Consider the following 14,209-nt stretch of genomic DNA (forward strand, 5'->3'; position numbering starts at 1 on the left):
TAATAACACGGTTAATACTGTGACCGAAGTATCTTTTCTCCACAAATAATACTAACTTATAATACTCTTTTTGAGATACGTTAAAACAAAACTGCTTGTTCTAGAGGGAAATAAAATATACAATGAAACAACAGAAAAACATGAAGCAAAGCAATTTCTTACTTTACTATGACAGCATATTAACTCACCTGAAGTGTTTCTATTTGTTTTCTGATACTGTTGTTAGATGGGATCTAAATAAAGCAATGCAAGACAGCAAAACATAACAAACATGAGAATGGGAAGCACATGCATGTTAGATGAAAAAATAAAAAGGACAAACAGAAAGCTGTTTACTGGGGCTCCATTCAACAGAAATATTTTGACAGAGAAAAACTCCCATTTGTATAAGCAATAGCACTTATATACTGCTCAACAGTGCTTTATAACACTCTCTTGAGAAGTTTACAACGTCAGCATATTTGCCTCAATAATCTGAGTCCTCATTTTACTTATCTCGGAAGGATGGAAGGCGGGGTCGGCCTTGAGCCTGTCAGGATTGAACTCCTGGCAACAGGCAGAGTTAGCCTGCAATACTGCATTCTAACTACTGCACCACCATGTTTATACATATGATTTGGATACCACAGTACTGTAATTCAGTGTCCTTAATATTATTTGCAATATCTCACAGTCACTGTTTAGAAACTATGTGCGAATAGTCTACATCTAAACTTGGATTATACCAATGAAGATGTGAACAATTTTAGACATTTTAAAAATAGCTGCTGGAATTCCAACATAGAAAACTGATCACTCTTAAGATTGTCTATAAACATTTTTTATTGTTTTCTTTTATAATTCTAAAAAAATGGAAAAATAATATTTTCCTATTCTCCTTAAGTCTATTTTCTTTCTTTCTTGGTTTACAAATATTTAAAACTACTCGTATTTCCTTTATGGCCTAAGCATCTATTAAGCAGACTACAATCTTATGCAGTAAGGAACAAATATTACTGAATTTAGTGGGATTAACTTCCGGTAGACATGCATAGGATTACACTGCTAATTCTCTTTAATCTAAAGGTTGATCCATACACTCACCAAGTTATTATCAATTCACTTAAACCCCATGATAATAAATGGAATCATGTATCAGGTGCAATCAAATCCAAGTATTATGAAATTAATTGTATTAGGATAAAGATCCCCAAATATTCAATAACTGGAAGTTCTGAGTTGCTCATCCACGTTTTCCTGCATTAAGGTAAGCAGGCTGATAATTAAAAAGTTTTGTCAACCAGCATTCTGAAACATATCTTAAAAGATACGTTATTAGTTTTGATAGTTTATTTATATATACTCTGTATTAGTTTTATTCTAAGTTGTGATAATTTACTACTTAATAATGTTTTAAAACAATTAAAATGTGTTAAGAGAAAATAACAGAGAACTAGATTTATTTGACAGCTTTGTTAGTTAGTTACAGAATTTGAGCATAATTATGTTTCTATTGTAAAATCTCAGTATCTTGAATATAATGCATGAATTTTTTTTCCAAATCTGATTTCTTTTTAAAAAACTGTAATATTGCAGGTTTTTAATAAACAAATTAATTTCAAAAATTAAATAAAAAATAGTATAATAGCTTTAGTTCCTTCTATTGAATAGAGCCACATCATAAAATGTTATGTTGTTAGGGGAACAAAACTATATTAAAATATGTGTACATGCTATATGACAATTAAAATCCCCAACAATGGAAGTTTTTATTTGCCCATTGTCAGCAGTGTGATATTTCTAAATAAGAAAATTAAAAAGACACATATCCCTTTATATTTAACACATAGCAACAGCAGGTAGACACAGACAATAAAAGGGAAGGTGTTGCAAAAGAGTTGCCATTGTGTAAAGAAATACACACAACCTTGACAAAGTAAATAGTAAGAGAAAGAATACTATCCTAACACGTCCAACTGTTGAATTGTTGTTGTTACACAATTTAAAGCTAGGCAGTTGTGAATTCAAGCATTAACAGTAATATTATTAACAAAATCAATGAAGCGTGTATATTATTCAAATGTTACAGTGACAATAATTAAAAAGTGCTTTTAGATTTTCCATTAAAATTGATGTGACTCTACAAATGGATGGCATCATAAACAAGGCTATGGGGCACACAAAAATTATCGGAATGGTGAATGTTCCACTACCCTATGATTTCAAACTGATATCTCCACAATAACAAAAACAGAACTCAAAAGAGAAAGCAAGGTTACATACAACATATAATACTCTGTTCTGATCTCTGATGCAATTATTGCTTTTCTATCTGCTCTTTCCCCCCTCCTTCAGACTCCTGTGCACTTACAGGAGGAGAAAGGGTGTTTTGATAATAGATCATCTACTTCAGTGATGAGCAACCTACATTAACATAAGGCTCCTCAGCCCTGTTTCTGTATTTTTAGAGTATTTTTTTCAGATTATATCACTGAAGTTCAGTGTCAACACTATTTATTTTGGAATATATGATCCTCCCACCCACTTTTTTAAAAAAGATTAAGAGGCTAAGTAGCTGATTTAAGATTCTGTAATCTTTAAACATCATTCCCCTCTCCTTTTGTTCAATCTTGATTCTCGAAGACGCAGACAAGTCCCTGCAGCATTTTTTTTCAGAGGTGGTTTGCCATTGCCTCTTTCCTAGGGCCGAGACATAGTGAATAGCCCAAGATACCCAGCTGACTTTGTGCCTAAGGCAAGACTAGAACTCATACTCTCCTGATTTCTAACTTGATGCCTTAACTACGACACCAAACTGACTCTCTTTAGTGCCCTTAACCTCCCATTAAAATGCAAACAGCTTGATATTTTAGCATCCAACCTGGGGCAATAAATAAATGTAGAAACAAAAAACAAAAAATAAGGAAGTGCAGCTCCTGGCTGCAAAAACATTGCTGATCTTCGGTCAACATCAGAACTGCACTCAAGAAGGCTCTTGGTCTTAGGTACAGCTATTCCAAGCAGTTTCCACTGGAAAGCAATATTTAAAAAGGACTCATGACCAAGTTCAACTTCCCCAAAATAAATTTCTAAATAACTGGAATTCACAATGGATAAAATGAGCACAGGCAACATGAAAAATCAATTCTGAGAAATATGCAGAAATAGGTTGTTTTGACTTGAAATGGCTTCACATTACAAGCCTTATGAATAGGCCTCAAATAAGTTCACAAGTTGTTCTGAGCTACAAGCATTATATTCTTTCCCTGATTACCGAATTGCAATCAAACCATTTGTTACCATCTGTAATCAACAAGCTCAGAGAACACCAAGGACTCTACCCTCAGTTCAATCCTGAGTTACAAATATTCTCTTCTATGGGAGCCTTACATTTATTTTATACGGCCATTATTTTGTGGTTAATCTAGATTGCGAATATTACTTACTAAATCTGACAGGAGCGTGATGAAACAGTCCTTACCTTCAAATGAGACAGACAATTCTGTAGGAAGATATGCCAGTTATTTAGAAAAAACTGCTTCTGACTGACACACAACAAACAGGTGATCAATGGGTACAAAGCCTGTGAGGGAGGAGCAATTGGTTACAACTTTCAGAAAAACAAAAAATAACATGGCTGGGTTATTAAGATGCAAACTCAGCCACTGTAAACTTGTAAAAAAGGATTAATGGACCAATGAGCTGTATATATTTAACAGATTATGGTGCATTCAATAAAATGTGGTTAAATGAACCACAGTTTGGTAAATATTTGGCGGTATCTATGATTGCATTCTTACATTAGCCAGAATCCTGATACTTACATGAATCTAAACTATAATAACAATAGCACTTAGACTTATATACCGCTTCATAGTACTTTACAGCCCTCTCTAAGTGATTTACAGATGCTCAGCAAACAGCCCCACCCAGGTCCATTTTAAACCAATATGGGAAAACAGCTTTTCTCTTCAAACAAAACTTAACATAGGTTTGGCACCTGAGAAAAGTTTTCTAAACATCAGTTTACAGTACTGAAAATGCTTCCTTCAATTGCTACACATATAGAGAACCAAGATCATAATATTAAATTTGATTAAAATTGGATTAAAATAACTAAAATTGGATTTAAAATATCCTATCAAGAAAAAATCTTGTAATTCTGTCAAATTCTGATCCCAGATATTTGCTATGTGACATACTATCAAATTACAATTTGATATCCTAGACAAAAATTAAACAACTTAAAATACCAATGAATGCTTCTTTCTTGAGCTCAGCTCAAAAGTTGTCTGATAGAGCATCTCCACAAAATTTTTCAGGCATGGCACATTCACTTCATTTTTAACAGCCTAGAATCAAAAGAAACAAATCTACATTAAACCTTCAAGGATAAAGGTAGTAACACAGAAAATGATACAAAGCATGAGAGTCATGTAATGCTTTCTCACAGATTTAAATCCTGCTGTTAAAAGCAATTCAGTTATACAACAAAACACTTAGTCCAAGTCTGAACACTTTAAAGATTTACTGCATACAAGTCCTACCATAAATAGCAAAAAACCCCCAAAAAACAAACAACCCTACAAGAACAGAGAGACAGAGAGAACAGCTGTACATTTACTTTAATTCCACTGGTTCCTCTGCTAAAATGGGGTGGGGGAAGGAGTTTTTCACTGAATTGTGGGAAGGTGAATTTTAGTCTTAATTTTACAAGTAAACCCCATAATGGATTTTTTTTTTAAAAAATCACATATTTGGTTGTAAAAAAAAGAATTAAACTACATTCGTCATTATCTGTGTGGCAAAATAAACTCAAATACAAAAAAGTGGGTTTTTCAGACCTGTGAACTCCATTTGAGGAGGAGATGTCTCTACTTTTGCATAAACACCATACCCTGTATTTGTGAAATAATAAATTATACTTACAGCAGCAACAGGGATGAGAATTTCTACAAACAAACCAGCAAGTGAATGCTTTATGTCTTTATCTTTTACCTCCAAAAAATACTGTGCACATTCCTGCAAGAAAATGGAAACAGAAACATCAAATTTCTGTTGTGCACCATCTTCTTCAGTAAGAATAAATGAAAATAACAGAAACACAAATCCTATTGCAGATAAAAGAACTAGATACAGGTAAACAAAATAGTCCAGTTTAAACGGGAATGAATTTGGAAACCTTAAATAAGCAGCTCTTCAATGTTTTTATTCTATAAATAAGCTGAAGCTTATGAACAATTTTTTCCTATGCAAAATTCCAAGTTTTGGAAAACATTACACCACTTTTGCTAATATTTGTGATAAACCGAACGATGACAGTGTTCAACTTAATATGTTACACATATTAAGGCATTTTTTTCAAGTCTTGAAGACCACTGCAAAATTGATATTTTGAAGTCATTGGAAACAACCTTCAAAACAATGATTTGGTAAAAAAAAAAAAAAACCTGTCCAGAATTGGTACTAATTATGCTCTTGCAATGCTATATTCAAAAACATTTTTTCAGGAAAAAAAAACCCTATATAGTTTCAGTATGCAAAATGTCATACATAGCCAAATATTGGCTTCCAAAATTTTACCTAGAGATGTAATGCCTCAACACTACTATTAAAGTAGTTAATTATGTGATAAGCAAGTCATTATACTTCAGCTTGTTTGCTTTCCTTTCTGAAGATTAAGTAGAGTGGACCATAATGTTCTTCTGTTCTACACTGATTTCAATTGTTGACAAGGAGAAAGATGTTGGGACAAATAGCTGAAGAAAGAAACTTTTTGGAATATCGTTAAAAAGACCAAATTGTTGAAACTTTCCAAATGATGGCTTTCCATCACTATTTTTGCTCCTTATGATGTAATTCAAGAATTTATAGCCAATCTCTAGCTATGGATACATGAATTCAGGAAGTACTTCCTAGAACTCAAGAGTAAAATCCTATTTGGAAACTTATGAGAAACCAAGAAGAATTTTTTAAAGTCAACTTCATCCACACATTCCCAGAGGACTACATATGGTTAACTTTCTTTGAATTTAGATTTCTCCATAGAGTGTCTTTCTGTTTTTTCCCTAATAATAGGCCTGTCATTCCTTTTTTTCTTTTTTTTAATTTGATTTATATGCCGCCCTTCTCCGGAGACTCAGGGCGGCTTACAATGCGTTAAGCAATAGCCTTCATACTTTTGTATATTTATACAAAGTCAGCTTATTGCTCCCACAAACTGGGTCCTCCTTTTTTGGGGGGGATATTCATTAGTTACCATGCATAAATCATTAGATTACTAGTTGTAGTGGGTTATACGTTAACATTCTTTACAGGAAATAAATAATATGTAAAACACTACGTAATTTGAATTTTATTTCAGATATATTGGGATTAGAATTCAAGAATTCCTAGTCAACAGCTTTGTGCTGATAATCAGATAGGGGACTTTTCCAATTCTGCTGATTTTCTTTTAACTTTTTAAATGCTGAAGAAGTTTCAACTATCTAGCATAGGGGTGTCAAACTCAAGGCCCGTGGGCTGGATCCGGCCCGTGGGATGCTTAAATCCAACCCGCGGGGCTGGCGTGGAAATATCAAAGGACCGGCCTGCAGTGCCTCTGCTGGCCAAAACAGCCCTTGGCGGCCCGTTTTGGCTGGTAAAGTGCTGCAGGAGGCATCCGTCCTGTCTCCCCTCCCCTCCCCTCCCCGGCCAGCCCATGGAGAACTACAATGCTGATCCGGCCCTTGAAGAAATCCAGGTTGACACCCCTGATCTAGCATGTCACACTTCTACCTCTTGAGTTGCACTGGTTATCGGAATGTTTCTATGTTCAATTCAAGATCACAGTATAACTTATTATGTCATAGTCCCTTCTTAGTATGGGACTGGGTTATTTGAGGAACCACCTTTCCTGGATCCCATTAGATATAGCAGGAGACACATGTTCTGATCCAAACTGGTGAAAAGTACCATCTAATGGGGCCTAGGAAGAGAGATTTTTTTCTGTATCTTCCCCCTGGAGATCAGACTCGAAAAACCATATACTTAAACATTTCCATGTTCTTTTATCTCTGTCTCAACTTTACTATCCTTTACTTCTTTTTCTACTTAATTTTAGGAACTATATAGCAACAACCTGCATTTGTGTATCCTGTAAAGTATAAACTAAGGAAGGATCCTAACTATTAATATGATGAAATAGCTTACCTGCATGAATTGAAATGATGCTTCAAAATCTTCCACAGGATACATTTTTACTCTGAAAAACTTCATCCCCATAATTAAGCTGATAATACTTTGTACCACATGAGGGCTCTGTTCCTTTTGCCTCAGTTCCTTTAATTCTGTAACAAATTTTTTTCTAACAGCTTGAAACCTAAGTCAAAAAATAGCAAGTTTTTCAAAAAGAATGGATAAAATGATTTATAAAAAGTAAAATAATTGCCCTCATTTTAAAAATATAGTTACAACCATACAAACAATACTGGGCAGTTAGATTACATTAGGATATATGACAAAATCAATTTGACTTTTAGCAGTGACATCATTAAAAACATCAAAAAACATTATTGTGCTTGAGATAGGAAAGAAAAAACATTTCAAAAGAAAATACATTCAAATGTATTCAAATACATTCAAATACATTCAAATGCACTTTGAAAATGCATTCAAAGTGAATGCACTCATTAAGAGAGATAGTTGCAAAACTATTTCTCACTGTGACAATTGATTAGTAGATATTAATAGTTACTATTTGTTATGCTAAAAAACACATTATCTGTGATCATTAAGCATTTACAGTTATATGTAAATTTGTGGCAAAGAAGAAATTTTTGAATCTTGAAAAAGAAATTGCTTACTTTGATTGGGCAAGAACGCCTATCACTTCTGCATATAAATCTGCAATGATATGGACATTTCCAGTGTTGGTCCCTGAATACCTACAATGAAAAGAAAAAGCACAAATTTGATATTAAGATACAATTTAACACAATGCTGCAAATACAGGTAGTCCTCAACTTACAACCACAATAGGGACCTGAATTTCTGTTGTAACTTGTGGTTGTGTATTTTGAATCAGGCTCAATTTTACAAAATTTTGCACTATTCCTATAGCAACAGCCCCAAGAATCATATAATCATAATAGAAGAAATTTCCCACATTTGAAACCATCTAGGCAGAATATTAACCATTGCTTATATTGACTCTTAATTTTACTGTATCCATTCAGGGTTATTTATTAACTATTGTAACATTTTAGATATTCTTAAATCAGCATTTTAATACTTATTGTGCGATTACTTTGCGATATAAGATTGGAAGGGGTGCTTGCATGTTCTTTCTTGTAGGATCCAGGCCTTTGGAATAAATTTAAACAAAGTCAATGGGATGGGTATCTGTTAAATCATGATGTTGTTTAGCAAAAAATGTAAATAAGAAGTTGAACTCAAAAACAACTGCCTTAGTGCAACTTCTCTGAGATCCTGGAATAGTCAGTGCTCACTCAGAAATATTTAAAGATATTTGGTATCCTAAATATACTTACCCTTCCTTGTGTTTAAAGTGCTTGAAAGCCAAATTTAGAACTTCATGAACTAAAGGGTCAGGCACTGGATGAACAGGAATCTGTAACAGAAAGGGCATGTACTGCTTATCTTTATGGCTTAGACAATTTATTGGAATGTGATGTTATTGGATAAACATATGTGCAAATATATAAAGAAGGGCATATTTTTATTTGGGATCTGAATAAATTAAATGACATGCTACAATTATGAACTCTTTTTTCCCCACAGAAATATTGATTTCATTTCAACAGAACTATATTTTACAATGCACAAGAAAAAAAAAACCTAGCCTTCGACTCCAGTATTGTACTCCATGTCTAAGCAGAATTTAGCTGTTTTTGCAATTAAAAAAATAGCTTATATGTAGCAGAAATTAAAGAGCTTACCTGTTTTAGAACTTCTACTAAAACTAAGCAAAAAATAAAATCTACAGCTAAATCCCTTCGTTCAAGTAGATAATCTCTCTCTCGTTGCTGCTCATCTCTGAAACAAAAAATATCAGATATATTTGACATAAGACAAGCTCATTTTTCCAAACAGAAATACATGTAACTTTTTATGTATATGCACACTACCAAGGAAGTTACACAAAATCTTTCTACACCAAAGCCCATCTTCATCCTGGAATTCCTTACTGCCCTTACAATTTGACAGCAGCAAAAAGAAAAAAAAAATAGGAAAAAAATCTATTAGGAAATTAAGTTCAGAGAAATATCCAATTGATTACTATTCAAAGTGAAAGTCAGGAACTGCTATTATATTGTAACTGAGCAAGGAATTACAGTATATAATTTGCTAATTGTTTCTGAGTATCTGAGTTTAAAGTTGCTTACATTTTCCTTCTATATCAATAATTGATCAGCTCTGGCTGGCTATTACGTAGCATGTATTGCTTTATTTTTTTTTAGAAAGTTTACAATCTTCTTTAAATTAATTTTTCCAAACAAATTATTTTTGATCTTCTGCAATTTTAAGTTGCAGGAATTAAGTTGCTAGAATAGTCTGGTCCTGCATAGTTAATGTCATTCATCATGATATAACTTTTATTAATTCCATTCAACTATGACTACCTATATGAATTATCTGTTATTTAAATTTATCTAATTGTGAACCTGAAGACTCATCTATATGAGAGTATGCACTGGGGTTGAATTTAGAGTTGACAGATGACAAACCTAATATGTTTAGACCATGTTATTAAAGCTGACATTTATAAAATGTTGAATTATTCAAGGAATATGTGATTAGAGGATGCAATTACCCACAGGTGTTTATCACTGTAGCGCACTCACCCCTTAGACTTTGTGCTGGACCGAGGCCTATATTCATAAGATTCATCTTCAGTTCCATTTTGGCGTTTGTACCAGTCAAACAAGGTGCGTAATAAGGAGGGGAGACAGTGCTCTGCTACTGAGCTCATAGAGCTTATCAACTGTCAAGAGAAAATATTAAGGGTTTCCATAAAGTAATTAGTTTACATATCTTTTCCAGAACCTTCTCTCTTAGATATTTTGTGGGTGGATGTACAAAGTGTAGTGCAGCTATAACACCATGGCATCAACTGTCATTTTTATGCTGTAGCAAAAATCTCAACATGTATTTATTTAAACTTAAACACCAAACTTTGCACTAAATTATACTAGATCTGTATTCTCAAACTCTGCACTATGATTCTTAATAAATGAATTTGTACGACATATCCCAAAATCAACCTGTTTTTTTTTTTTTTTTGACAGCAACTCATTTCTCATTCCACATTTCTTTTTGATGTAGCAGCAACTGTAGAAAAACGTGATTCACACACTATGGTGCTTCCCCCAACAGAAACATTTCCATTCTGAAAGTCTCGACATTTAAAATAGTGAACCATGCTGACTTTACAATCCTGTAACCTTCTACGGATATTCTCAAAACTACTGATATACTACTGGAGCAACTTGTGCAGGTGCCAGAGACATAAAAATATTTCTCAGAAAAGTGATAATTTATACATCTTATAAATTAAAGAATATAAAATTCTTTTATTGATCATTTATAATGTAGAATTCTTTATATGTGATTTAAAGAATACTTGTATTTTAACCAAGAAAAGAAAGTATGTGGAAAAATACCAGTAACAGGAACACACAAAAATCTGAGTTTCATTACCCATACCTGAGGCAATTTTTTTTAAAAAAACCTGTGGCTTCTTTCAAGAATTCTAATTATCTCCCAGCAGGATCACAATCCACAATTTGACAACTTCTAAATTATAGGTTAACATGTTTTTCTATTGGTAGTTAACATTTAGGCAGTGATAGAATCCCAGGTTGGCATTAAAAACAGACTTGATATAAGATGATATAAGTAAGCTTATGTACTCTTCATCATTTTCTCCAATAAACAAATGAATCAGTAATATGTTTTTGACTCATGTTTTTACTTGGGTTCTCTTTATCTAGTTATAGACTTGTGTGGAGAACAGATCACTTTTTAGGTAATACTTGTGCAGAAATACTGAAAATTCAAAAAGGTCCAAATTTCAGCACTACTGTATCTTCTTTGGTGCAACTAAAGACTTCTAAACTACTGTGTTTCCCCGAAAATAAGACCCTGTCTTATATTTTTTTGAACCCTGAAATAAGCGCTTGGCCATGCGCTCAAAAGCCCGACTGGGCTTATTATTAGGGGATGTCTTATTTTGAGGGAAACAGGGTAAGTAAAAACTCTGAAATATTTCAAATATAAAATATCACAGAAACCTGCTTTTAACCAATTTGTGCAACATAATCTGCCAACCAACTTCCAGTCCCTAGGAAATGTACATAGTGGATTTCTATGACCTCTGCTATTTAAACACCCTATCAAATATAGGGTTGTAAGTTTTGAAAAGAAATTTTACCAACCTGATCAAACTGAAGATCTTCACCTCTCTGAAGAGATCTAGACAGGGGTTTTTCCTAAAATAGGAATAAGGCATTGAATTATATATAGTACAAGTATTATACATGTACCCAATATAAAATAATTCAAACTAAATTTAATTTTTGAAATATAGCTCTATGCTATATGAAAATACATTTACTACATACAACATAAATCTTTAATGGTATTGGAAGAATGTTTATACATAGACCCATCTTATTTTGCAAGTCAAAAATAAATGATAAATATAATAACACTAAATTTCAACAAAAAAGTCAAGTTTATAGTATAAGAGAATAGTTAATAAAAATGTGATTTAGTTGATTTAGTTAATCCAAGAGTACAAATAAATTTCAGGACAAATGAATATTTCAATGCAATAGTGCTAATCAGATAAAAAATGTATATTACGATTCATTAGAAAACCAGGACTGGAAAATAGCATGTACATTATATGTAAGAAAAATTGTACACTGCCACTATGAAACACCAAATAGCTCTTTTAGACTTCATGCCTATTTTTACAAATATTAAGAATATTCTTAAATAAAAGCAAAAAATTGAACTTCAATTTCTCTTGAGAACTGATCCAACAAGATATACTGTATTAATGTTATATTAATACCAGGGGGACCTTTTGTCAGGTTCGCCTGATCCGCCAGTTGCGCCCCTTTCTTGATCGGGATTCCGTGCGCACAGTCACTCATGCCCTCGTCACCTCTTGCCTGGACTACTGCAACGCTCTCTACATGGGGCTCCCCTTGAGAAGCACCCGGAGGCTCCAACTGGTCCAGAATGCGGCCGCGCGGGTAATTATGGGAGCTGCATGGCGCTCCCACATAACACCGCTCCTGCATGAGCTGCACTGGCTCCCAGTGGTTTTCCGGGTGCGCTTCAAGGTGTTGGTTACCACCTTTAAAGCGCTCCATGGCATAGGACCTAGTTATCTTCGAGACCGCCTTCTGCCACCGACGATTTCCCATCGACCCGTGCGCTCCCACAGAGAGGGCCTCCTCGGGGTGCCATCAGCCAAGCAATGCAGGCTGGTGACCTCCAGAGGGAGGGCCTTCTCTGTGGGGGCTCCCACCCTCTGGAATCAGCTGCCCCCAGAGATAAGGAGAATCCAAGACCTCCGTGCCTTCCGCCGTGCCCTTAAAACTTACCTTTTCCAACAAGCCGGGCTGGCCTAACAAATTTTTTAAATGATTTTAAATTTGTTTGTCTTTTTAAATTTTGGGCCAAATTGAGATATTTCCTTTTAATCTGTTCTTAATGTATTTATTATGTGTTTTTATTTGGCTGTACACCGCCCTGAGTCCCTAGGGAGAAGGGCGGTATATAAATTTGAAGTAAATAAATAAAATAAATAAATATTCAATATCATATTCAATTTTATTAAAAGCTGTTCAGAGCCTATAAGAAACAATTATTAACAGTGTATTTCTATTAAAATAGCCTTGACTGCCAACATTTAAATCTAGTTAATTTATGTCAGCTAAAAATATCTGGATTTAATGTACTGTCTCTTCTCTAATACTTTACTAAAGAGATAAGAATATCTAACTAGCAGTTATTAAGTCTCCTTGTTTCAAGAATTATTTCATGACGACAAAGATCATTCCTCTTAAAAAGTCATGTAATTGTCAGTTACCAAGATAGGCAAAAATGAGGAAATTGTAGTTTTGGTGGCATGTCTAAAATACTCTAGTTTATATTCTATGTTTAAAGTTACTTTTTCATTTGTAAGGCTTCTTCTAGATGTTACAAAGTCGTTTTATTTAGAAAAATGCTTTCCTACAATATAATAGGAACAGATACTAAACTAACCACAAAAAACATCCTATAGGTCCTCTCCAATATTCTTTTTTTAAAAAAATGTGCTATGGTGCCCATAACCAGCCCTCAAATATAGGCAGGGATCTGAGAAGACAAATTATTTCTTATTAAGAAATAAGAAATTTCCATTTGAACTGGAAATATTTAGATAGATTGTTGTTGCTGTCCTGGTATCTCCTTTAGTATTCTTGTTCTTTAGTATCTATCCTGCCAATTCAAAATTAAGTATCAATGCGCAAATTAGGGGCAAGAACACTTAAGAACAAAATCGGTTTCATATGTATCCTGTGCAACTTTAAAAATATTTAATTAAATTACTTAACATTAATTAATAAGGGACAAATTGGAAATGCATCATAGCCATTAATAGCATTATATTCTTACGCGTTCATATCATTAAGCTTAGTTTTGTGCCTTGATTATCTTAGTTGATGCGACACAATTATCAAAATACCTTTTGTTCCTATTGCTTCATTGTGTATTACAGCTTTTCACTATTCTTTTTTCAAATTAAGATTAAATAATTTAAGAAAAACATAAACTGAAAGAAGGCTACATAACAGAACTCACCAAAGGTTCAGCCATTACAACTTCAATTTTCTTTTCAGCTTGAATAGCAAACTCAGTAAAGAGGCTCTTGATGACATATTCACCAGGTTTGACATCTGGATCAATGGTAATATTAGACATGATGACGCTTCTCTTTTCCCAAGTAGAATTGATGGTGGGAGAAATTCTGTGCTTAGTAATGCTTCTGGCTTGTGCTGATGCTAGAGGAAGAGAAAAATGGATCATTAATAATGAAGTAAATCAAAAGTATCAGCATTTTTTACAAACAACAAGATATTTTAGGTTAGAATTTAAGGAAGACCTCTAGGAAAGGAGAAAGTTCTAAGTTGGTTTCCAATTGAAGCATAAGAAAAATGTATTCAATGAA

General features: G+C 33.6%; 1 protein-coding gene across 14 annotated transcripts in view; it reads right to left on the reverse strand.

Annotated features, from left to right (window-relative positions):
* Positions 1–14,209, reverse strand: part of FRYL (FRY like transcription coactivator) — a 171,041-nt gene that overhangs the window by 95,483 nt on the left and 61,349 nt on the right. For 10 of the 14 annotated variants that reach the window (XM_087875302.1, XM_060690831.2, XM_087875303.1 and 7 more), the window contains exons 2-12: positions 13,843–14,042; positions 11,418–11,471; positions 9,825–9,964; positions 8,919–9,015; positions 8,511–8,590; positions 7,824–7,904; positions 7,171–7,339; positions 4,909–5,001; positions 4,233–4,331; positions 3,461–3,562; positions 189–233 (exon numbers count right to left, since the gene is read on the reverse strand). In XM_087875302.1, the coding sequence (XP_087731428.1) occupies positions 189–233; positions 3,461–3,562; positions 4,233–4,331; positions 4,909–5,001; positions 7,171–7,339; positions 7,824–7,904; positions 8,511–8,590; positions 8,919–9,015; positions 9,825–9,964; positions 11,418–11,471; positions 13,843–13,962 (1,080 nt within the window). In that variant the 5' untranslated portion in view covers positions 13,963–14,042. The remainder of the gene's footprint in view (positions 1–188; positions 234–3,460; positions 3,563–4,232; positions 4,332–4,908; positions 5,002–7,170; positions 7,340–7,823; positions 7,905–8,510; positions 8,591–8,918; positions 9,016–9,824; positions 9,965–11,417; positions 11,472–13,842; positions 14,043–14,209) is intronic. The other 4 variants (XM_034411349.3, XM_060690832.2, XM_087875306.1 and 1 more) reach the window with 1 other exon arrangement.

Source organism: Pantherophis guttatus, chromosome 8, assembly GCF_059756535.1.
Source record: "Pantherophis guttatus breed Tessera chromosome 8, ASM5975653v1, whole genome shotgun sequence".
In the NCBI taxonomy this organism is placed as follows: Eukaryota; Metazoa; Chordata; class Lepidosauria; order Squamata; family Colubridae; genus Pantherophis; species Pantherophis guttatus.